The 24,893-nt window shown below is 37.0% G+C and overlaps 2 protein-coding genes across 2 annotated transcripts in view; one reads left to right on the forward strand and one right to left on the reverse strand.

Annotated features, from left to right (window-relative positions):
• ANXA10 (annexin A10) overlaps positions 1-24,893 on the forward strand; it is a 97,064-nt gene that overhangs the window by 69,677 nt on the left and 2,494 nt on the right. Inside the window, exons 4-11 of the mRNA XM_526724.7 lie at positions 2,275-2,388; positions 3,869-3,959; positions 4,918-4,997; positions 17,417-17,470; positions 17,567-17,660; positions 18,905-19,000; positions 21,380-21,438; positions 24,229-24,351. Coding sequence (XP_526724.2) covers positions 2,275-2,388; positions 3,869-3,959; positions 4,918-4,997; positions 17,417-17,470; positions 17,567-17,660; positions 18,905-19,000; positions 21,380-21,438; positions 24,229-24,351 — 711 coding nt within the window. The remainder of the gene's footprint in view (positions 1-2,274; positions 2,389-3,868; positions 3,960-4,917; positions 4,998-17,416; positions 17,471-17,566; positions 17,661-18,904; positions 19,001-21,379; positions 21,439-24,228; positions 24,352-24,893) is intronic.
• The window catches only part of DDX60 (DExD/H-box helicase 60), a 173,223-nt gene continuing 159,921 nt past the window's right edge, over positions 11,592-24,893 (reverse strand). Inside the window, exon 39 of the transcript XR_010156235.1 lies at positions 11,592-11,954. The gene's annotated coding sequence lies outside the window, so the exon portion shown is untranslated. The remainder of the gene's footprint in view (positions 11,955-24,893) is intronic.

A 24,893-nucleotide genomic window follows, 5' to 3' on the forward strand; every position in this document is an offset into this window, starting at 1 on the left:
CCATGTGTCCATGTGTTCTCATCATTCAGCTCCTACTTGTAAGTGAAACATATAGTGTTTGATTTTCTGTTCTTGTGTTACTTTGCAGAGGATAATGGCTTCCAACTATCCATGTCCCTGAAAAGGACATAATCTCATCCCTTTTTAATAGCTGCATAGTATTCCATGGCATATATGTACCACATTTTCTTTATCCAGTCTATCATTGGGCATTTAGGCTGATTATGTATCTTTGCTATTGTGAATAGTGCTGCGATGAACATACACATGCATGTATCTTTATAATATTAATATAATGGTTTTTATTCCTTTGGGCATATAGCCAGTAATGAGATTGCTGGGTCAAATAGTATTTCTGCCTCTAGGTCTTTGAGGAATCACCACACTGTCTTCCACAACGGTTGAACTGATTTACACTCCCAGAGTGTAAAAATGTTCCTTTTTGTCCACAACCTCACCAACATCTGTGGTTTCTTGACTTTTTAGTAATCACCCTTCTGACTGGGGTGAAACAATGTCTCACTGTGGTTTTGATTTGTATTTCTCTAATAATCAGTGATGTTAAGCTTCTTTCCATGTGTTTGTTGGCTGCATGTCTGTCTTCTTTTGAGAAGTGTCTGTTCATATTTTTTCCCACTTTTTAATGGGGTTGTTTGTTTCCTGTAAATTTGCTTAAGTTCTTCTTAGACTCACTCTGGTTATTAGACCTTTGTCCCATGGATAGATTGCAAAAACTTTCTCCCATTCTATAGGCTGTCTGTTCACTCTGATGATAGTTTCTTTTGCTGTGCAGAGGCTCTTTAGTTTAATTAGATTCCATTTGTCAATTTTTGCTTTTGTTGCAATTGCTTTTGGAGTTTTCATCATGAAATATTTGCCTGTGCCTATGTCCTCAATGGTATTGCCTAGATTTTCTTCTAGGTTTTTTATAGTTTTGGGTTTTACATTTAAGTCTTTAATTCATCTTGAGTTAATTTTTGTATATGGCATAAGGAAGGTATACAGTTTCAGTTTTCTGCATATAACTAGACACTTCTCCCAGCACCATTTATTAAATAGAGAATCTTTTCCCCATTGCTTATTTTTGTCAGATTTGTCAAAGATCAGATGGTTGTAGCTATGTGGTCTTATTTCTGAGTTTTCTATTCTGTTCCATTGGTCTGTGTGTCTGTTCTTGTACCAGTACCATGCTGTTGTGATTACTGTAGCCTTGTATTATAGTTTGCAGTTGGGTAGTGTGATGCGTCCAGCTTTGTTCTTTTTGCTTAGGATTGACTTGGCTATTCAGGCTCTTTTTTTGGTTCCATATGAATTTTAAAATAGTTTTTTTTCTAATTCTGTGAAGAACATTAATGGGAGTTTAATGGGGATAGCATTGAATCTATAAATTACTTTGAACAATATGGCCATTTTCATGATATTGATTCTTCCTATCCATGAACATGGAATGTTCTTCCATGTGTTTGTGTCATCTCTGATTTCTTTGAGCAGTGGTTTGTAGCTCTCCTTGAAGAGGTCCTTCAATTCCCTTGTTAGCTGTATCCCTAGGTATTTTATTCCTTTTGTAGCAATTGTGAATTGGAAGTCATTCATGATTTGGCTCTTGGCTTGCCTGTTTGTTGTTGTATAGGAAGAGCATATATATATTTTTAATTCCACTTTACATTTGTAAAATAAAATGCAAAATATTTTTATGTCTGTTTTCATAGCACATTTAGTATGCATGTATTTCTCTTTAAGTGTTTGACTTTCAATATTTAAAATAATATTGCTTGTTATTTGAAGAAAGTTCTAAGACTACTTAATTAATTTACATAAGCTGTTTGGCAATAGTATAACCAGGGACTTCTGCTAAAAGAGACTGTTGCAATGATAAAATAAAATAAAGTGCATATTTTCTTTAAGGATTAATGTTTCAGTAATTCCACAAGAAAACTAAAGACCTCCAATTAAATGTTTTTAAGTTTAACTTTTACATATTTTCATAATGAGATCAAAAGAGGAGTTGGAGTTTAGGGTCAGAAAAAGAAAATCATTCTATGTTCAAATGACTACAATGTGCATATGCTATGTCATTGCAGGGGTGAGATCAAATCAACAATTTTCAAGTTCATCATCTCATGTAATGCATACATATACATGTGAATCAGACTTGTTATGCTGTTATTATTAAATGACATGGAAAAGAAAATATTAAAAGACTTTCTGCAATTATCTCATTTCTCTTGCAAATTTGGTAACATATAATAAATATATGTACTTTTTCCTCCACAGGACCTGATTGGGGATCTGAGGGAGCAGCTTTCAGATCACTTCAAAGATGTGATGGTTGGCCTCATGTACCCACCACCACTGTATGATGCTCATGAGCTCTGGCATGCCATGAAGGTAGTGATCTGATCCAAAAATATGCCTGTAACAAGTACAGGCCAGTATTTCAATAGAGGGGAAACTGCCCTGGGATGCTCCTACATACTTATATGATCAAGGAGAGGGGAGGGAATATCTAAACAATGATGTAACAATGGAAATGTTGTGGTCAAGGGCAGTGGCCTTGTTAGGAAGGTGGAGCCTCCTGGGCTGAGTGGCTGGAATCAGCCTGTTCTTTTGTTGTACAAAGTCACAAACTTACTGAGCCAGCCCCAGTGCTGACCTACAACAAGGAAAAGTGAACAAGCCTCCAGGGCTATTCAGATTTTTCCCTGAGCATGTATTCCTATATTGAGGATAATGTATTAAAAATGATGTGAATCTTGTTACATTATTTGTAAAAATTTGATTAAGTCAAAAGAAGATTTTTTTTTTTTTGCTCAAATGTATACAAATCTTAATTTGGAAGAATTAGAATCAGTGTTTCTTACAGGAAAGGCATTTCCATGAAATAAGTTGACTGTGGATTTGTTACAGATTTTGTTGGCTAGGTACAGGGAACAAAGAGGGCCTTGGCTTTACTTCTTTCCAAATGCAGATATTAAACACCTGCAGAGCTGTTGAAATCATTCCAGTACGATGCTTGCCAATGACCAGATTACCACAATCTGTGAACAATGTGTGACAGAAAAGAGGCAACAGGAAAAAATTAAAGGACATGGATTTTGGCCATCACATTTACTGATCCAAATAGGCATTGTACAAAAATTATATGAATTTTAACTAATCGCTTTTAACACGTTACATGTCAATTCCTACCTCTTGCAAAATTATGTCTAAAAATTATTTTAAAAATAAAGTTATATGTTTATATGTTGCTGTTTTGATTAAACAAGTGTATTTTATAAATAATTCATAGAATGCTAAGGATTTCTGAGGCTTTCCTTAAAAAGGTGTATTGTCTTTAAGATCTCTTTCACAGACCAATATATCCATGTGTCTGCAAGAGACCACAGAAAGCATCCATCCAAATATTTATGCAAATTGTACAAAATTCCACATCTAGAGAGGCAGACACAGGTCCCTAAAATATTCTCGGCAAATTAGAAAACCTGTATTCTAATGTCAGCTTGCTAAAGAATTAATATTCCAGCAGCAAATGGAATATCAAATATCATTCCAACAGCAAATGGAAATGCTCAATGCCATGAGCATTGCTTGAACATGTCTTTCTCCACATTGTTTAGAAATGCTCATACTGTTTTATTCTAAATGAAGAAACAGAGTTTCCTTCAGATAATATTAATTCTTCAGGGTCAAATAGGTAGTAAATGGCAAAGCTGAAACTAAGATTGTGCCTGCCTTCATCCTAAACACACTTCCTTTCCCTGCCACCTCTCAAAACACTGAGAATGCTGTATCCCTTTCTTGTACAAAAGGTACACTATTACTTCCAATAAGAATATCCTTACATTTATCTCTTTTTTCCTTTCTCTAGGGAGTAGGCACTGATGAGAATTGCCTCATTGAAATACTAGCTTCAAGAACAAATGGAGAAATTTTCCAGATGCGAGAAGCCTACTGCTTGCGTAAGGAAATATACATATGTGAATATATTTTACACATATAAGAACTTTATAACACATTAAATATTCCAGTTTATGTATTTTGAAGAATTATCTAAGACATTCTTACATTTAACATAGGATTCACTGAGGACCAATTAACTCATTAGGTAAAACTGATTATTAGTGCACTATAAATGAAACCATTCGCTAGACAATCAAGTTAAGCAAATTTTCCAGGAAAATAATTACAAGTCTCTATGAGGTGAATGCTTTCATTAAGACAGGAAAGTGTCCCACACTTTAATTCAGGGGGCATTTCACCTCTTATCCAGGAAAGACACAGCATATAGAAAAAATAAGGTACAATAATGGCTCAGTGAATTCTACAAATATATCTGCTTCGCTTTACATAAATTTCACATTCCCATAATCTACTGCAAAATCAGATTTTTATACATTTCAAAAGTAGAAAGGGTAACTATTTTCACTTTCAAAAAGGTATAATGCCTTAAGTTCTATTGTGTTATGTACTATATGACATTGTGTGTCAAGAAAATGTTGCAGACAGTCATCTCTATTGCATTCAAACAAAAACAAGACTTTTCTGAAGGGAATGAAGTCAGAACTTTCACTAAAATGTTAAAATGAGATGAAGCACTTAGAAAAAGTATTGGGCTGGGCAGCATTCTATGGAAATAGAATGCATAATTCTGAATTTTGAGAATCAGAGAATGTGAAATGACTCTCAATCCTGTTTTTCAATTTTGGACTAAAGATTTTTTAAAAATAGTCCTGTGCTTATGTTACCATTAGGTGACAGAATTCTTTGACAGACAGTTTATTGACAAAGAAATGTCAACAGGTGGACTACATTTCCTGGACTTTGTACTCACAACTGGGAAATAACATTAACTTATTCAAAACACACTGATACATAGTTCTATAATAAATCATACCTTTAACATGTTTTCTTATACAGAATACAGCAATAACCTCCAAGAGGACATTTATTCAGAGACCTCGGGACACTTCAGAGATACTCTCATGAACTTGGTCCAGGTATGGCATTCCAAAATTTACATTACTTTGCACTATCTAAGCAAATAAGTATATGTCATTGCCAAAAAAAAAAAAAAAAACGAACAGAAAACTCCAGTATATTACAGTTCAATAGTAAATTCCGTGTAGTAACATTTACTGAAGCCATGTTCAAAATACTCAACTAGAAATTTAAGTTGTTAAAGACAAATATGGATAATGCATCAACTCTATTTTCAAAAAATTAAAAATCTATTCTAAAGAGATTATAAATATACATGTATGTATAATTAATTTTATATTCTGAGAAAATTAAAAGATTAAAAATATTAGTTAAAATTAATAATTCTAATTAGAAATAATTTCTTTCTTTCTTTCTTTCTTTCTTTCTTTCTTTTTTGAGACAGTCTCGCTCTATCACCCAGGCTGGAGTGCAGTGGCATGATCTCAGCTCACTGCAACCTCCTCCTCCTGGGTTCAAGTGATTTTCCTGCCTCAGCCTCCCATGTAGCTGGGACTCCAGGCACGTGCCACCACATCCAGCTAATTTTTGTATTTTTAGTAGAGATGGGGTTTCACCATGTTGGCAAGGCTGGTCTCAAACTCCTGACTTCAGGTGATCTGCCTGCCTCAGCCTCCCAAGGTGCTAGAATTACAGGCGTGAGCCACCATGCCCAGCCTTAGAAATAATTTCATTTTTAAAACTGCTACATGGGCTTAGCGCACACTAACATTTCTGAGCTCCTACAATGTGCCTAGTACTGTGTGAGGAGAAAAACAATTTTCTCATTTAATAACAACAAAACACTATAATACAAATATTCTCATAAGTACTTCAGAAAAGAATAGAGAATCACAAAGTATAAAGTTCTAGCTCTATGACTGTCTGAAGAGCTAATAAGTAGAAATCCAGAATTTGATTGAATGCTAGAGACTCTAAATGCCAGCATATGATCTTTGATGCAGCCTATAAAAATTCTGTGGTGTTATATATTACCAAAAAGGAACACTACTTCAAGTTAAAAATAGATTTTATCATTTATGTTTCTGTACTGACTAAATGATATATAAGTATTTCCATTTAATGAATATTTCTTGAAAATATTCCACATATTAGCATTGTAATACAAATAATATTTTTAAAGATATAATTATCTCCTGTTTTATACATATTCTCCAATGTGCCTGTTATCCTATTTAGCAAAGGCACTCAGGAATGCAAAGAGAAAGAGGGTCAGCGTTGAGCTCTTAATTTCTAAAAGAGAATCTCAAAGGCCACAGCTGAGAAACATGTCTTAAAAGCCAGAATTTTGGTTTGGTTTGGTTTTGTGTTTCGTGTGTGTGTGTGTGTGTGTGTGTGTGTGTGTGTGTGTGTTTGAAATGAAGCAAGAGTTTCTAAACCCCCAAACCTTTCCTTTACACATCAAAGGCATAGTAGTTAGCAAAGAATTAGTAGTCACCAAAGAATTTCACTAAAACCAAGAAGTTGATAGAATTTTGTACATGGGAACATGACATTAGAAAAGATTTCAATACCTTTTGAAAAAAGAATACACGAAAGCCTTTTTAGTGGGAACAAAGCTGGAAGAGTAGGACCTAGGAGAGAGAAGGATCTATAGTCCAGGTGGAGGGGACTAGAGTGAGAATCCTGCCTAAGGCCCTCAGGAACCCAGAGCCCCACACTCTTAGGTGAGGAGTTAGAATCACCAGATAAAAATGCAAGGTAGATAATTGTCTATTCTTTCATCCTTTTCTCTGAACCCCTCCAGTCCCAATTGCTTCCATGAGTTCTTGGATTTGCTTTTAATCTAAACGTTTCTGTGGCTACTGTGGATAAACTCTGAGAAGTCCTCCCCTGTCCTTTATCCTGCTTGGCTTTATCTGAAGAGGTGCTATGGAGAACAGACAGTCCTCAGTCCCTGAATTTTTATGGTCTGACTTATCTACTTCATGGTACCTTTCTACTTTATGATGGTGCAAAACTGCTGCAATTTTCACATAATAGTTGATATTCCATAAATTATGTGAGATATGTAACACACTTTATTGTAAAATAGGCTTTGTGTTAGATAATTTTGCCCAACTGTAGGCTACTGCAAGTGTTCTGAGCACATTTAAGGTATGTGTTCAATAGATTAGGTGTATTAAATGCATTTTTGACTTGGGATATTTTAATTTACAATGGATTTATCAGGACGTAACCCCATCATAAGTTGAGAAGCCTCTCTATATCCTTGTACCACTTTCATAGCAGCTCAACTTTGGCAAATTTAGAGTCCTCATATTTTGTTTATAGCACACGTTATCGATATTTCTTTAATCTGAGTTTGTAATGTCTTTGAAAATGAGGATATCTTAAAAACTTAGAAGAGTTGTGATCTACTTGCTTTTGGTTAGGTCCATTTACCACTTAACCGCATGCAAAGTTCTTTCCCAGATATATTTCTCCAGTATGACTTTCTTTGCATCCTTGCTCCCTCATTTATGCCTTTTTTATTTTCACGACTCAAAAACATTTCCTTGAAGGATCTCTTAGAAGGTAAAACTGGCCGGGTATTACTAGAGGGCTGAGTCATAACAAACCCTTACTTTTCAAAGCCTCTTCAAGTCTCAGCTTACATTGCTTGGAATCAGTAAGTGGTTTCTCTTTCTAACTCTTCAAGGCACCAAATTTCTAAACTTTCTCTCTTCTCCCTTGTATGTCTGCTTGCAAACTAGCAAGTTATTTACTGAGCTTATCTCTTTCTTGTAATAGATGACTAAAAGCATAAAGTAAATGCCATTTCTCAAGCTCACAGGAAGACCAGAACAGGTGCTACCGATCAGAGTGCATTTCCCTTCCAAGAAGTGATCCAGAGACTTAGTCTCCTTCCACCGTTACAACTGGCTTTTAAGTTTATCATGTCTGTCTTCAACCCAGGGAAGCAGAAAGAGAATAGAGGTTTCTTCACAGAAGTGTTCATGAGCCTTGTTGCAATGCATATCCATTTCTGCTCAGATATCACTAGCTAAACCCTCACTCAAGGAGGCCTACTTAATATCAAAGGTAGTGAAGTTATTTGTCTTCAAGGAAGTTGAAACAAGTTTTAAATCTGTATTTAGTGTATTTCTTCTTCTTCTTCTTCTTTTTTTTAACGGAGTTTCACTCTTGTCACCCAGGCTGGAGTGCAATGATGCAATCTTGGCTCACTGCAACCTCTGCCTCCCTGGTTCAAGTGATTCTCCTACCTCAGCCTCCCGAGTAGCTGGGATTACAGGCACGTGCCACCAAACCCAGCTAATATTTTTTATTTTTAGTAGAGACGCGGTTTCACCATGTTGGCCAGGATGGTCTCAATCTCTTGACCTCTTGATCCGCCCGCCTCGGCCTCCCAAAGTGCTGGGATTACAGGCGTGAGCCACCGCGCCTGGCCAATCAGTGTATTTCAAAGCTGTGAAAAAGAATTGAACATTGCAACCAAGAAATACAAATGGGTAACAGAAGATGGTAAAGACATGTTTGTCAATAAATAGAAAACTTATGATGATGACTATATTAGGCCCAAATAGAATTTCTAAAAGGAAAGCATATATAAACAAAGAATTTGCTTTGTTGTGTTTGGTTTTGGTTTGGTTTAGTTTAATTTGGATTTCTGTGGTTTGGCTACATAGTTCATAAAACTCCTATGTCACCACTCTCAGTAAATCATCCTATTCTGAGGATTTTCATCTGTAGGATTATCCATGTCAGTGGAGAAAAGATAATTTGGTTTTTCATAGTACAAACTGAAGCGTCTGGTAAAATGTAGGTATAAGCTCATTTTAATTTGTAACAGAAGTTGAAGTCATTTGCAGAAAAATACATTTTCAATAATAATTACTATTTTAAAATAATCTTGATTGACAAGATGCCAATTGAATATTTTCTAACTTTTACATTTTATAAGATTAATTTTAATTAAAATTTTTTCTCAATTTAAAAGGTAATTTTACAATAATGTTGCTACAATAATATAAATTAAAGCAACAGTTTCCACTCAGAGATTCTTCTTGGCACAGGTATTGCCCCTAACAGAGTGAAGCCAACAGTTCCATTATAAGCCATTATAAATCCTAATATCAGACAAGTTTTTATTGCTTTAGTAGGAAGAAAATTATTTTCCTAAGGACTTTATTTAATTCCATTAGGACTGCATCACAGCCAAATCCTGCTTCTGTTCCCTCCCTCCCATAGGTGTTGATTCCAAGAACATTCCATAATTAACAGGCTGGATGCCGATCTCCGTCTCAAAGTCATCTTCCCAGGAAACCCAACTGGCAATATCCCCTCTGTGTAGAGATGAGGAGACTTAAGCTTAGAGAGGTTAAGTGGTGTGCCTGACATTACAGGTCTACTTAATGAAAGGGCTGACATGAAGTCAGGCCTAGATGCACTATACCTCTGCTGTTGAATTGTACTGCTCCTATCTCCAACCCCATTTGGTTCCACTCCAATTCTACTTCTATTTGGTAAAATGTCAACGATCAAAACTCAAATCCTCTTAGCATTTCTGCACCTCTTTAAAGGTTGAGCTATAAACCACCTAAAATAACTGACATCTAAGAATTAGGATCACAGTGTATTTTTATAAAGTAAGCATTCTTGTATTTCAAGGGAAAACACAAGTTCCGAAAATGAAACATGAGGGAAAATAAATCACAAGTGAAAAAATATTCAATGAATGGTGACTTTTGGATGTAATAGGGCAATCAATTTTATTCCCAATTGTAGTTATTTTTTTCCTAAAATTAAACAATGATGCTTTATTAATGATAGGGTGTGTACATGAGTACGAGTATTTGTATATATAATATCGTTTGTGTAGATATACATATATTTTAAAATAACACACAATATTTTATCACTGGTTTTTACCTAATTTAGATTATGAATGAACAGGATGAACTATTACTTTTTTTTAAAGATAACATCAACTTGAATTTTTAATTTGATTTTCCTTCTTATATATGTCATTAAAATTTTCAAAAAATGTAGCACCTATTAATTTCTAGAATTACATGTAGGAATAGTTCAGATTTTTATTGCTTCCACACACAACTTTATTTCCTAGTTTTATCTTAACAGAAAAAGCTAATCCTGTATACTGCAGACAGGACAGAATCAACATTCTATTGCTTGTGTTTTAAGTTTAGAGTTTTAGGCTTTTGGCTCCTAATAGGCATAAAGGTCTTCTCCAAACCATGATTCAGGACCCAAGACTCTTTTCCGTTTGTGGTTCCACCAAAAGTGTTACTTCTTAAGTTTGATTTCTAGAATTGGAACATTAAATATATGTATGAGTATTTAACCTTGGAACAGCACTTAAGTATAGTAAAATTTTCCTTTCAACATAGAATACCAAAAAGTGTGGGTGAATCAAGGCTTACATTTTATAAGAAGCCAAGGAAAATTAATAAAGTTTACTTTAACATTATATACTTACAAAGTTTCACAGTACATTTTCCTTAAAATATAAAATACACAAAAATACAATAATACATATTTCATAAAGATTATTTAACTCATAATAGAAAATGGAGGTAGCAAACTATTAAAAACTTAATATAATCTCCTTTAATAATAGTCTCTTCGAAAATCAGAAGTTCCGTGATAATTTATACTGTTAGTAAAATGTATGAGTTCTCTTAGATTGTTAAATAGTTCAAAGATTTTCTATTGGCTTCTCACTTCTACATTAATGGCTTCTCAGTTTGGAACCACTGACTTAGGATTTGGATCAGTAAATTCAGAAAATTGGAAAAGATATAAAGTGAATAATGGGATTGTAAAAGTCCATCACTTCTCTTGATCATTGTCTGTGGTGTACACCATTTCAGAGAGAATCTGTCAAGATATTTTACAAAAAAGAAATGGAGTTTTCTTCTAAAGGGAGGTGAAATTTGGAGCTGGTGAGTTCCTAGTGGATAACTGTGGGGCACCATAGTGTAATCAAATGTCTCCCATCAGTTTTGTATCTTTGGACTTATCATTTAACCTTTATGAGATTCAGGTTTTTACTCTGTAAATTAAAGGATATGAGCTCATCCTTCTTTCAATTCCTTTCCAAAACAAATATTCTCCAATTCTTTGGTTGTTATAATCAGGTCCTCTACCTCCCTATGCATCTTCACTTTTAGAATCAAAGGAAAGATGACCCATGGTTTTCATATTTTTAACATCACTAAAATTCAGACACACCCATTTTTTTTGAATTAATAGAGACTGGGGTAATTGGAGCATAGGAGCCTTAGGTTCTTGTGAAATGGCAAGTGTTAAAAATCATTGTCATATTTTCCAGAAGACAAGATCATTTACTTTATCTATAAAGTGTTTCCTGACAGGATGATTTCTAATAAGGAAACAACTGAGCTGGAACACATTCTTCTTGAAAACTAATGCCAATTATTAAACTGGCTCACAATGCTTCCTGCATGCTTTTATTACACAGATTTATGAAAGATCTAATTATCTGTCAAATAATGAAAAATTAGTCACTTAGAGATTAATTAATCAATATGTGCAAATCACACTGGAGATGATAAACGTTTTCAGGAAGAGAAAGAATGGAAACTACCTAATGGATACTTACTCCTTACCTTGGCTTTCAGAATTCTCTTATGACAGTTTCTTGAACTCGTACAATGAGGCCTCTGGGAGTGTTATGGCCAACAGCTTTCAATAATCATCTGTAATCAATTCATCGCCTCCAAATATTTTCACCCACATCTTAGTTCTTTTCATTTCTTTCCTTCCCATGTTTATCATGCCCTTAAACTAAATTCTGTACTCATTTATGCCATTTTCTGGTACTTACATCAATTAAACATACCATGTGGCCGTCTCAGGCCCTTTACATGACAAAGCCAGCTTGACTCTGCCTTTGTCAAGGCCAAATCACAATCTTACTTATTCACATTGTTTAAATCCACCAGTGTGCTTAAAGTGCTCTTGGTAATTAGCTGCATAGGAAAATAAACAGATAGGCACCATTTCAGGTTAAATGTCCAAAACAATTATCTTTCCAAACAATATTTCAGATATGTAAAGTTGCAGAAAAATTCTTAAATATCTCTCACAAACTTTGCAAAGGCAGGAGCTTACTTAGCTATAAAGGCTGAAGATCACTAAGAAAATATCAATAATCCAGAAAATCTTCCCACATCCACTGATGCATCTTTGAAGTCTGCTATCTAAAGTTATTTCTTTACTTTTCCAATTAACATTTCTTGAATGCCTACCATGTGCCAAGCATGATTTTAGATAATTGGGAATTATTGGTGTACAGAAGAGATAAAGATCCCAGCCAGCCCTTAAGATGTTTACATTCTAGCAAGAGAATATGGACAATTAAACATAAATTTAATAAATAGGTGGATTATATAAAATATTAGAAGGTTGATGAAAGATATGGCAGAACAGAGTAACAGGGAGAAGTATTGTAGGGCTGAGCATAATGGGTATGTTGCCATTTTTTTTTTTTTTTTTTTTTGAGACAGAGTTTTGCTCTTGTCACCCAGGCTGGAGTGCAATGGCACAGTCTCGGCTCACTGCAACCTCCACCTCCTGGGTTCAAGCGATTCTCCTGCCTCAGCCTCCCAAGTAGCTAGGATTACAGGTGCCTGCCACCACGCCTGGCTAATTTTTGTATTTTTAGTAGAGACGGGGCTTCACCATATTGGCCAGGCTTGTCTTGAACTCCTGACCTGAGGAGGTCCACCTGCCTCAGCCTCCCAAAGTGTTGGGATTACAGGCATGAGCCACTGTGCCCCTCCTGCCATATTATATAGATTGGTCAGAGTAGGCCTCATTGAGAAGATGAGATTTGAGCAAAAATATGGATAAAAGAATGAGTTAACAAATAAATCAATGTGATAGGATGTTCCAAGTAAAGAGTATAGCTAGAGAAAAATGTAAGGTAAAAAAAGCTAATGGGTATGAGGGATAGACACAAGGCCAGTTGGTAGCCTCTGAGCAAGCAAAGGAAATGTACTATAATAGTAAATGAATTCAGAGAAGTAGCACGTGGTAAGATTATGTCAAATCCTGAAGCCATTTTAAGGACTTTGGCTTTTCCTTTGAGTGAAATGGATGAGAGGTAAGTCATTGCTGGGTCTTTAGTGAAGGAACGTGGTTTTATGCTTTAAAATATTCACAATAGCTGCTATATTGAGAAAAGACTACAGGGAGACAAAGGTAGAAACAGAAGCCTGTAAGGAGGCTGCTTCAGCAGTAAAGCTAGCTGTAATATTACCTCGGACCCATAGGAGAGCATTGGCAGTGGTGATAAGTGCCCAGTTTCTGGATGTATTTTAGATAGCAGCAGGAGACAGACAAATCTTTAGGCAGATAGGGATGGTAAAACCCAACATTCACACCAAAGACAGTTTAAAGCTGAAAACCCATCTACAAGTCTCAGATAAATCCACAGACCGGATTGGGAACCCCTCTTCCCATGTGAGGTGCTTTCCTCTGGTTGATCCCCAGCCTTCACCTATTTTACATATTCCTACCCTTCCCTAATTGGTTTTTTACACTGTTGCGCCCATCTTTGAGTGGTGCCTTTTTTTAGCCTTTTTGCGTCCTAACAAACCAATCAGCACATACGCCCCCATTCTGAGCCCATAAAAACGCTGGACTCAGTCAGAGCAGGGGATTGCCCACCTTCGGGTGGTGGGGGAGGAACTACCTGACTTTGGGTAAGGGGGCTGCCCAACTTGGGTCTCCCTCTTTGCTGAGAGCTGTTTCTTCACTCAATAAAACTCTTCGCCTTGCTCACCCACTGACTGTCAGTGTAACCTCATTCTCCTTGGATGTGGGACAAAAACTTGGGACCTGCCAAACAGTGAGTGTGAATAGAGCTGTAGCCCTGTAGCACTCCCTTCCCACTCACCAAGCAACAGGAAAAGTAGCTGCTTGGCTCCACATGCCCCCTTTAGTCAGGCTGTCGATGGTGGAACTAAAAGCTGTTAACACACCCCTATTCACCTGGAGTCTCCAAGTTTTCAGGCACCACCATGTCCCCTTCGTCTGGACATCGGAGTCACTTGTGACATGCCTGGTCCAGCCACAAGCCCCACATGGAGCCCGCACCTATGCCAGCAATTGGAACAGCCAGCTGGACCCCATGCTCACTCGCTCACACATCCCCTCACTCTGTGGGCTGAGTGCGCAGTCACAGTGGCCACAGGATCCAGGCCAGGTGGCAAGGCAAATGCAGCCCAACAGGCTGAATGGGCAGGGTACCTCCTGCCACAAGCCCAGGGCGAGCAAGGCCCAGGCAGGAGCATTGCCAGCCACAGAGGTCTCCAACTGGCAAAACGCACAGAAAAAAAAATCCTGTGTCATTTTGAAGGCAGTGTCTGTATTATTTCCTGAGGAATTGGATGTGGACTATGAAAAGGCCGAAGAAAACGGAATCAAATGTGACTCTCAGTTTCTTAGTCTGAGCAACAGAAAGGATGAAGTGCAGTGTGGAAGACTGAGACTATAGAAAGAGTTTGAGGTGGAGGGAGTCGAGGCATTGAATTTTCAACATGCTAAACCTGATATGTATATTAGAAAATCAAGTGGAGATGCTGAATTGGCAATTGGAATATACATATCTGAAGTTCAGATGACAGATCTTTGCTAGAGATGTAAATAAATAAATGGGTAAGACAAATGGGTATCATTACAATATAGATGGAATTTAAAGCCACATGAGTAGATAACATTATCAAGAGAAGAAATGTAAATACAGACAAAAAGATGATCAAAGACTGACTACTTGGACCTTCCAAAATTAAGAGATTGAAAAGAAGAGAAACCAGTTCACAAGACTGAGGAGTAACCAATAAAATGAAATAGATTGCAGGATCCTGGAAGCCAAGTGATGAAAGTATAGCAAGAAGAAGAGAGTGTCGATTATACCAAATCCTACTGATTGATTCAATAAGATGAAGACTAAGAATTACCACAAATGTATGTTATTAAATAAATGGCATGTAGTCACAGAAGATATAGCATATTAATTGCTTCCAATTATTTGTTGCTTGGTATTAATTAAAATCATAAGAGAGAATTTGAAAGGGAGCCAGAACATATTGTGTAAAAATAAGTTATTTAGGCTTAGGGAAGAGTATGGTAACCAGACCTCAGAGTCAGAAATGCCACTGATATTTCATACACATTCTTCTCTAACAATCAGACCTTGGGCAATTCACTTAATATCTCTAATTTTTATCTCCAAAATATGAGGTGGGACTCCTAAGGTACCTGCACCTCAACATTTCCATGATTTGAAAATAACACCCATAGTCCTACCACTCAATAACATTATTCACTCCTTTATTTTAATACACAGATTTCAAAATAAGAATTGCATATGTGCAGTCTTAGTCTCTTGGTATTTTAGGCAAAGGAAATTGAGCAAGAAGAAATGTGACTGACAAACTCATGCCTATTTCCCATCAGTTGTTCACCTTTAGGGGACATACAACTTTTGAGTTATGATTAAACATTAAATGTTCCAGGGCTACACATTTATGCAAAAATGGTAGCTTACTTATTTCTTTGTGAATAAATTGCACTTTCTCATATGCCTCTAGCTTTTTGTTATCAAGAAAAACAGCCCTAATATTTAATCTAAAATGGCAAATTGCATCTGTGTGATACTTTGAATAGTGAATGTGGGTGCACGTTCAATGTCATTCATACTTTTATTGGGTTAAGTATTTGACTCTCAGATTTCTGGCCATCCTCCTCCTTTCTTTCCAAGAAGGCAATTGGTAGAGAGATGTGTGTGTGTGGTTAATGAACTATCTTGGCAACAGGAAGGTCACCACTATGTCCTTAGATCAAGATATTGCCTGCATTTTGGCTGATCTTGACTATGGAATAGCAATTCTTGGCAATTCTGGACATTGAATATATGAGGTGTCAATGACCAGCATATGGGCATTTATCAGTGTTAGCTGCCAAGATAAGCCACTGATTTAATTTATGATCTTTTCTCTGTCTTACTTAGGTCAGAGCCAAACTGACCAGTTTGGTCAGAGAAACCTTTCATGATGATTTAGCCTCACCTTTACTCTCACGGGAGCTGAAGACTCCCCCAAAGGTCTAGCTGTGTCTCCCACATAGTTCAAATCAATGTGGTCTATCCTGTAGCCCTTGGCTGCTGGAACACTGTCCCTGCCATGGTCATAAACAACTCAGTCTGGCAAGCTTCCCCACAGGTTCTCAGCTAGATTGCAAGTTCCTCCATCAGGAACCGGTAAGAAATTTGGGATCCCATTCATACTATTTAGGGACTGAGGTTTATTCAAGGAAGTTGTGTTCAAGACCTCCCTGTGCCCTCTTGCTGTCTCACTGGATTCACTGCACTGTGGCTATTCCCAGTATCCTAAAAGATGACAGGACTAGGCACAGTGGCTCATGCCTGTAACCCCAACATTTTGAGAGGCTGAGACGGAAGAATCACTTGAGGCCAGGAGTTCAAGACCAGCCTTGTCAACATGGCGAGATCCTCTTTTTGAGAAAAAAAAAATTAGCCACGCATAGTGGCACACGCCTGCAGTCCAAGCTACTCGGGAGGCTGAGGCAGGAGGATTGCTTGAGTCCAGGAGGTCAAGGTTACAGTGAACTATGATCATGCCACTGCATTCTAACCTGTGGAATGGAGCAAGGCCCTGTCTCAAAAAAAGAAAAATGGTAGAAGCAGAAGCTACTGTACTTTCAGTGTTCTCTTAACATAGTTGGAGCAAGGAGAAAGCCTCCCCTCTATATCTTGACCCAAAAGAAACAGTTAATTAGACTGATAACATGCCTCCCTACCTCCTTCTCCCCACTGGCCCTCATAACCCTCAGGAATCAATGGACCCTGCATTGGTTAGCGCCCCTTCCCTCCTGTTTGAAATGATCAACTGGACCATGTCTGTTCTCTAAATGATAATGGAGTGAGAGTTAAACAGATTTACAAAATATTCTCACTGCACAAAGTCTGAACTTCATTACTATTTTGTTGTTGTATAAATCCTATTGTGCAAGTCAGAGACGGACTTTCTCTGCATTTTTGCTCTAACAATGTTAACACTCATTTCTAACACCCACTGCCATGGTCAGGCAGTGGATACTCAGTTTGATAAGGGAGAAGATACTGCACAGAGACTTGGAAAACTGAAAAATGCCTAAATGTCTTTCAAACATTACCAGTGCTGCAAAGAAAAGGTAAAATAAAGTAATGCACATTTTAAGACAAAACCTTATACACTATCTTCTAAAGTATTCACGAAATCAGGAAATGAACACTTACTCCAGATAATAAAAGAAGTTCCTTAGGAACAATCAGAATGTTTGGTGGTTCAAGGATTTCAGTCTCACTAATCCAATATGAGTTGCTGACTAAGAACATTTACATGGAAAACCTGTGCTTACTTTACAGGGGACCAGAGAGGAAGGATATACAGACCCTGTGATAGCTGCTCAGGATGCAATGGTAACTAGAATCAGTTCTCAGACTGACTGCAAAGAACCTTGGTTAAAATGGGCTGGAGTGGTTCTGATGCTACTTCTCTGCTGGCTAATGTTCCAGGTCCTATGGGAAGCCTGTCAGCAGAAGACGGGGGAGCACAAAACCATGCTGCAAATGATCCTGTGCAACAAGAGCTACCAGCAGCTGTGGCTGGGTAATTATTAACTGGGTTTCGTTCCAGCTACTGACCAATTATATAACAAAAAGAAGGTGGTTAACTGGAAACAAAAATGAAATATTACAAGGAAATAGCGGAAAGTCAGTTATCTCAAAGGTACTTATTTTGAATTTTGTTTATAAGATGTGCCTTATTTAATGACATTACTAAGGAATAAATATTTCCTTAATATTTTTTCCAATAACTTTCAAAAACTGAGCATTTAAAAAATAATCTCTGTATTTGATGGAGTACTTATTCAAATATATTAGCTGTTTCCTATTAGGTATATTATATGTTGTCTTGCAAAATGCATAGTAAATATAGTTTAACCAGTCAATACTGCATCAAGGCCATTAGTATTGATGTCATGATTTCTGCAATATCGATGGAATCTTATTGGTCTTAGAGGGTGCACTCATGTTAGTTTGCCCTTTGTTTGACATTCCCTAAACTACAGTGTCTTTTTCTTTTATTAAAAAAAAATTTGTTTTTTTCTATATAAAGTACGCAAATGGCTGAAAATTTTCAACAGATGGCCTACCCTACCCCAATCCCACATCTAGACTTTACAAGTCAATAAGAGACATTACTTGTCTTAATGATAATCATAATAATAATAATGAAAAGACATCTTCTTGCTTCTAATTTTCAGTAAGAATGGATGAGAACTAAAGTTGCCTGGGGTAGTCAGATAACTAAGTTTGTGAAATAAAGAATCTTAGTTTAACACAATTCTAAATTAGTAAACCCTAGTCTACACCCAAAAAGTTGATTTCATATTTCTCAGAATATTCTTTATAGATACTTTGACTGCTATTTTAATCATCACAGAGAGGACTTTTACACTTAATTCTCATATTTAAGCTCTAGTAGGAAGTTTGCTGCTGACATAAGCCTATTATATATGTCCTAAATAACTGGTCCATAAATAATGGCTTGTTGTGTGCTTCCTCTCAATTTAAATCAGCAGTGAGTTAGTGGGTCCCACTGGAGGTGGCATTTGTTCCCCAGGAGAAGAGAATAATAACAGGTCTTTGAAGTTCAAGATTTATGCTGACTCTACTAAGAGTATTTATATTTGTTTCAATGGTATTTATAGCAAACAGAATTGATAGCAGTAGTACTTTTAATTATTTTATGGAAAATATGGATTTTTACTGTGTGTAACAATCTAATATTTGTATTATAAATTTATAATATTTTCAAAATCTCCTTTGAATTACATAAATTTGTTAAAGTTTTCCAGGAATTTCAAAATATTTCTGGGCAAGATATGGTAGATGCCATTAATGAATGTTATGATGGATACTTTCAGGAGCTGCTGGTTGCAATTGGTAAGTAATAAATTATTTGAAGCACAGCAGACATTTTATTTCTCTATAAATGCTGAGTGGCTCTGATTGAACTAAAGATGCATGAGTAAGCTCTTGATCGAGTCATTTTCCCTTGAATTTTATTATTTAAAAGGACATTAACTCCATAGGGGAAGAGTACATCAGCTACTGATAAAATGCACTAAACTGGCAACCTGATAACTTTAACGAACTGATACCCTTCCCTAACAGCTAGTTCAACTTTCATACCAGAAAACACATCATTCTCAGATATTTTCTCTTTGAATTGGCTTCTCACACTGTTCAATCCATTTTATCTTTACTGACTTCCATTCCCTTGTCCAAGAGCCGATAAATACTTAACAGTATGGTTTTCTTCTCTTTAGGAGGAAAAGGATATTTTAGTGACCAATACTAATAAATTTTGGTTTAGGAGTAAATCCTACCATAAAAGAGATTTACCAAGTAGTGATTTTCCTCAGGCTATTGTGATAGTGGCACACCTCTTGCTCCTTCCTAAGTAAGAAATGATATCCCTCCATAGAGGACAAAATGGGGCGAGTTATCCCGAAAAACTGCAATAGAACTACCTGTGCAATAGAATTACCTTTGTCTTGTACTGTGCTGGTGAGTTGACAGCACACATTTCAGGGACGACCAAAGGGGGTCATTATGAAATATCTCCATCGAAGGCATAGTCAAGTAATCACTTAGATACTAGTTGAATAAATGAATATTGTGATTTTCCATCCTTGAATGGCAGAGGCATACATGGGTGTGAGAGCTGACAGATAAAGGAATTTTTGTAGCTTATCTAGTAAAGAAGTCTCAAGCTAGGGTTCCATGAAAACAGTTTCATGAAACCCCTAAAATAGTATGCAATAGATGACTATTAATAACTGTGTATTTTTTCTGAAAATGTTACATTTATTCCAGAAAATTCTCTACAAAATTTAATAACCATATATTACATCAAAATCCTTCATTTTATAAACAATGCCTAAGGAAACTAAGTAACTGCCTCCAAGCCTATCAGCTGATTAGCAACAAAGTTATGACTAAAATTCATAATATACGAATCTCAAGATAGCTTTCTTTCCACTATAGACCCCTGCCACAAAGCAGTGGGCATAAGAGAGGAAGTGGTGGACATTAGAAATGGCAGAAAACATTTCAACTGATTTATTCACTCAGCAGACATTTATTCAGCACCTACTGTTCTAGACATTGACTTAGGCACTGCAGATAGAACAATGAAACAACAAAAACAGCAAAAGTTCACTGCCTTCAAGGAACTTTTAAGGAGTAGTGACTCAAGAGTGATTATGAAGGTTTCGTGTATTAAAAATGAAAGAAAAGATGAGGGTATAATCTCACAATCTAAAATAATTACTTAAACTACCAGGGAAATACTGTTATGATTATTTCATTCTGGCTAGAAATTATAGCCTCTCATACATTACCTATTCATGTATTAATTTGTTAACCTCTTCAGATAAACACTACTGAATGTTTATGATCATCAACTGACTTCCAGCAAGGTAGCTGTTGACCAGGCTCTAGGCTGTCCTACCACCTTAGCAGTTTTTATTAGATAACTTCTAGAACTGGTCTAGACCAGTTGTGGTCCATAGTTTCCCCTTAAGAGATTTCAGGTCTACTCACAAATCTATAAGTTACTAAAAATAGCATTCAAATAGGTGAACAGATTACATGGGAGCTATATAAAATTGAATCCTACAATAATAATAATAATCTATAATAGTGTTAATAACCTAGGTCTCTTTGAAGCTCTATTAATTTAGTTTTCAGATAAAGATGATGAAGTTTTCACTTTGGGAGGCAGAGGCAGGCGGATCATGAGGTCAGGAGATCGAGACCATCCTGGCTAACACAGTGAAACCCCGCCTCTACTAAAAATACAAAAAGTTAGCCGGGCGTGGTGGCAGGCGCCTGTAGTCCCAGCTACTCGGGAGGCTGAGGCAGGAGAATGGCGTGAATCCGGGAGGCGGAGCTTGCAGTGAGCCGAGATTACGCCACTGGACTCCAGCCTGGGCGACAGAGCGAGACTCCGTCTCAAAAAAAAAAAAAAAAAAAAAAAAAAGAAGATGATAAAGTTTTCTTCATTAGGCTACATGAAGGAACTAACAAGAGTTCCAACAGATAGAAATAGACTAAGTGAAAATCTGCATGACTCATTATAATGTTGTTGCTTTATATCTTTTTCCTGTGGCTTATAGTGTTACCATTATTCTAAGTGTTGACCTTACAATACAATGCAAGAATTGTAACAGGAAAAGTGTTATTGTTTCTCAAATTCTGACGAAAATATATGTTTTCACTCTCAATGTTTCTTCTTCTCTCTCTGATTTCTCCTAGTTCTCTGTGTTCGAGACAAACCAGCCTATTTTGCTTATAGATTATATAGTGCAATTCATGTAAGTAAGACTCATATATTTTTAAAATTTCTCCAGAAATTGTGTCTGTTTTCTCAAAGGATTAATTTTACTTCCATCATTTAAATGTTCATTACCATTTTTGAACTTGTATGTACAAAGAAAATACACCCAAGTGAAAAAAACTGGTTTAGGCACCAAAAATAAGACATATCAGATAAAAATAATGTTCTGCTTTCTGTACCAAATTTAGGGAACCATATTTGGGGTGTATCTCCCTGTGCACTTTAGAGATTATTTAATATCTGCAGAAACTGGTAAATTCAAATGTTTTTGTATGCTTCCAAAGACCCCCACATCAGACTTATGCAAGTACAAAACATATGGCATTAAGCAGAAAATGTCAAAATATTACAAACTCTCAGCAAGCAATTGCCACGTTCGTGAAGTTTCAATACACGAAATTATGTCAATGGATATTTTTAAACTTTGTACTATTTTCAAAAAGTATTTAAAGTGATAACTAGAAAACCATAAACTCTAAATCTATTTTTGTAATTAAATGGGAATGTTTTTCATACTTCAGTGTGTTATTCAGTCACACATACTTTGGAGCATTCTTTTTTTTTTTTTTTTTTTTTTTTTGAGATGGAGTCTTGCTCTGTCACCCAGGCTGGAGTGCAGTGGCGCGATCTTGGCTCACTGCAAGCTCCGCCTCCCGGGTTCACGCCATTCTCCTGCCTCAGCCTCCCAAGTAGCTGGGACTACAGGTGCCCACCACCACACCAGGCTAATCTTGTTTTGTATTTTTAGTAGAGATGGGGTTTCACTGTGTTAGCCAAGATGGTCTCGATCTCCTGACTTCGTGATCCGCCCGCCTCGGCCTCCCAAAGTGCTGGGATTACAGGCGTGAGCCACTGCGCCCGGCCTGGAGCGTTCATTTTTTTAAAAACAAACACTTAAGTGCATCACATAATGCACTCCTTATCCATATCTACATGAAACAAAAAAAGAAAGTCTCGGCCGCGCGCAGTGGCTCATGCCTGTAATCCCAGCACTTTGGGAGGCCGAGGCGGGTGGATCACGAGGTCAGGAGATCTAGACTGTCCTGGCTAACACGGTAAAACCCCGTCTCTACTAAAAATACAAAAAATTAGCCGGGCGTGGTTGCAGGCGTCTGTAGTTCTAGCTACTCGGGAGGCTGAGGCAGGAGAATGGCCTGAACCCCGGAGGCGGAGCTTGCGTGAGCCGAGATCGCGCCACTGCACTCCGGCCTGGGCAACAGAGCAAGACTCCGTCTCAAAAAAAAAAAAAAAAGAAAGAAAGTCTCATACAGATAATTATACACGTGTCGTAGCCTTGAAAACTCAAAGAAAATGATTAAAAATAATCCAATAATACAGTAATTTTAATCATCAGTTTTATCCTCAAAGTAAATTTAACAGATATACTTCTTAAAAGTAGCCAGCATGCTGGGAAAATATGTTAATAGTCAGGAGTATGTCATTATATATCTTCTGCAGTGTATTTTCTCATTTATGCAAAGGAAGAACCTGGATAACCCCAGAACACAAAAGGAAGATCAATGCTCACAGTCTTGCTTCTCTCCTATTCTATTTTCTAGGAGAAACAGTTGATTTGGTTAAACATTTATTTGAAATAGTGTATTTGGAAATGCTATAGGATGATTTCAATTGTTTCTTTCTCAAAGAACCAACCACTACAACAACAGTATGAAGCTTCACTTGTGAATGATTATGGGAAAATAACCACAATTACCTTGATTCCAATTATGCACAAATTCAAGGCTACTTATTCTAATAGTACATGAAAACTGTATTTTTGCTGTGTATGTGTTATAAGGCAAAAGGAAGATATGCGTATTCACAAATGGTTTGTAGGTACAGAGAAGGATTGTATATTCAAGTAATGAAATTTTTGATACTTGAAGACCTCAAATGTCAAATGTTTGTCAAAAAGCTGCTTTAATCACCCCTGAACCAAAGATATATTCTGTGTTCTCCTCCAGTGAACTCTAAAGTGAACGATCTACATTTTAAATTTGAGTACTTGTTAGATCATTCATTTTAACCACCTCAAATTATGAAAAGTTTATTAGTAATATACATTCAAAACATTGTCTTCAAAAATCAGATTCTGTTTTCTGGCCACTAGATGTCACGATTACTCTGTTTGGAAAGACAATTTGAAACTGATTTGTTAGGGTGCAGTATTTCTGGGGCTAGCATACAGACATTGATTTTGTATTTTTCTGCATTTGAATTTAAATCGGCAAATATTTGAATCACCTAGAATTCTAATTTTTTATAATTTCTCAATGATGACAAGAAAATAAAATTAAAATGTTACTGCTGTCTTAGACAAATCAATGTCCATCTGACAGAGCTGAGAATGTCTTCCCCTCCAAGGAAGAATTCTTACCAGGAAGGACCACAGGATCAGATTTGCAGTTTATAATGCAGTGTAAGTGGGACAGTGTGAAGGTTAACAAGGCTAGAAAGGGGGAGCAACTATTGCAGAATCAGGGTGAAATGATAAGGGTCAGAGTCAAGGTCGTGGCACTGGAATAGAGAGCACAAGGCATTCAGAAAATAGAAGAGAATAATTCACTGTCAGCATGCGGTAAGGGAGAGGGAGAAGTGACAGAAATGACTCAGGATCTGAGCCACAGCCTGTGTGGCCAGTGATGCCAGTGTTGGAAGAACTCAGGAAGAAGAGAAAATGACTACAGAAAAGGGGTGTGTCCACTTGGGACAGACTGACTTTTAGGACGCTGTCTTCTCATTTCTCCCACTTTTCTGTATCTTTTAGGACTTTGGTTTCCATAATAAAACTGTAATCAGGATTCTCATTGCCAGAAGTGAAATAGACCTGCTGACCATAAGGAAACGATACAAAGAGCGATATGGAAAATCCCTATTTCATGATATCAGAGTAAGTTTCCGACACATGATTTATTTGGACTCACATTTTCTCCTTTTTGAAACTGAGATAAAAGCTCTCATTCAAATAACTTCATGGCAGACTCTAAAAAGTTAACTATTCAGACAGGGATAACCTAGTTTTTTCCTCTACACCGTCTTTAGAACATCGGCAGGTGCTAACTTAGAAAACCCTTTACCTCAGCTGGGCGTGGTGGCTAATGCCTGTAATCCCAGCACTTTGGGAGGCTGAGGCAGGCAGATCACGAGGTCAGGAGATCCAGACCATCCTGGCTAACACGGTGAAACCCCGTCTCTACTAAAAATACAAAAAATTAGCCGGGTGTGGTGGCACACGCCTGTAGTCCCAGCTACCCGGGAGGCTGAGGCAGGAGAATCACTTGAACCCGGGAGGCGGAGCTTGCAGTGAGCTGAGATTGCGCCACTGCACTCCAGCCTGGGCAACAGAGTGAGACTCCATCTCAAAAACAGAAAAAGAAAAAAAAAAGAAAAGAGAACCCTTTACCTCAGCGACAGAACTTATTCCTCTTTGAT

This window comes from Pan troglodytes, chromosome 3 (genome assembly GCF_028858775.2).
Source record: "Pan troglodytes isolate AG18354 chromosome 3, NHGRI_mPanTro3-v2.0_pri, whole genome shotgun sequence".
NCBI classification, from domain to species: domain Eukaryota; kingdom Metazoa; phylum Chordata; class Mammalia; order Primates; family Hominidae; genus Pan; species Pan troglodytes.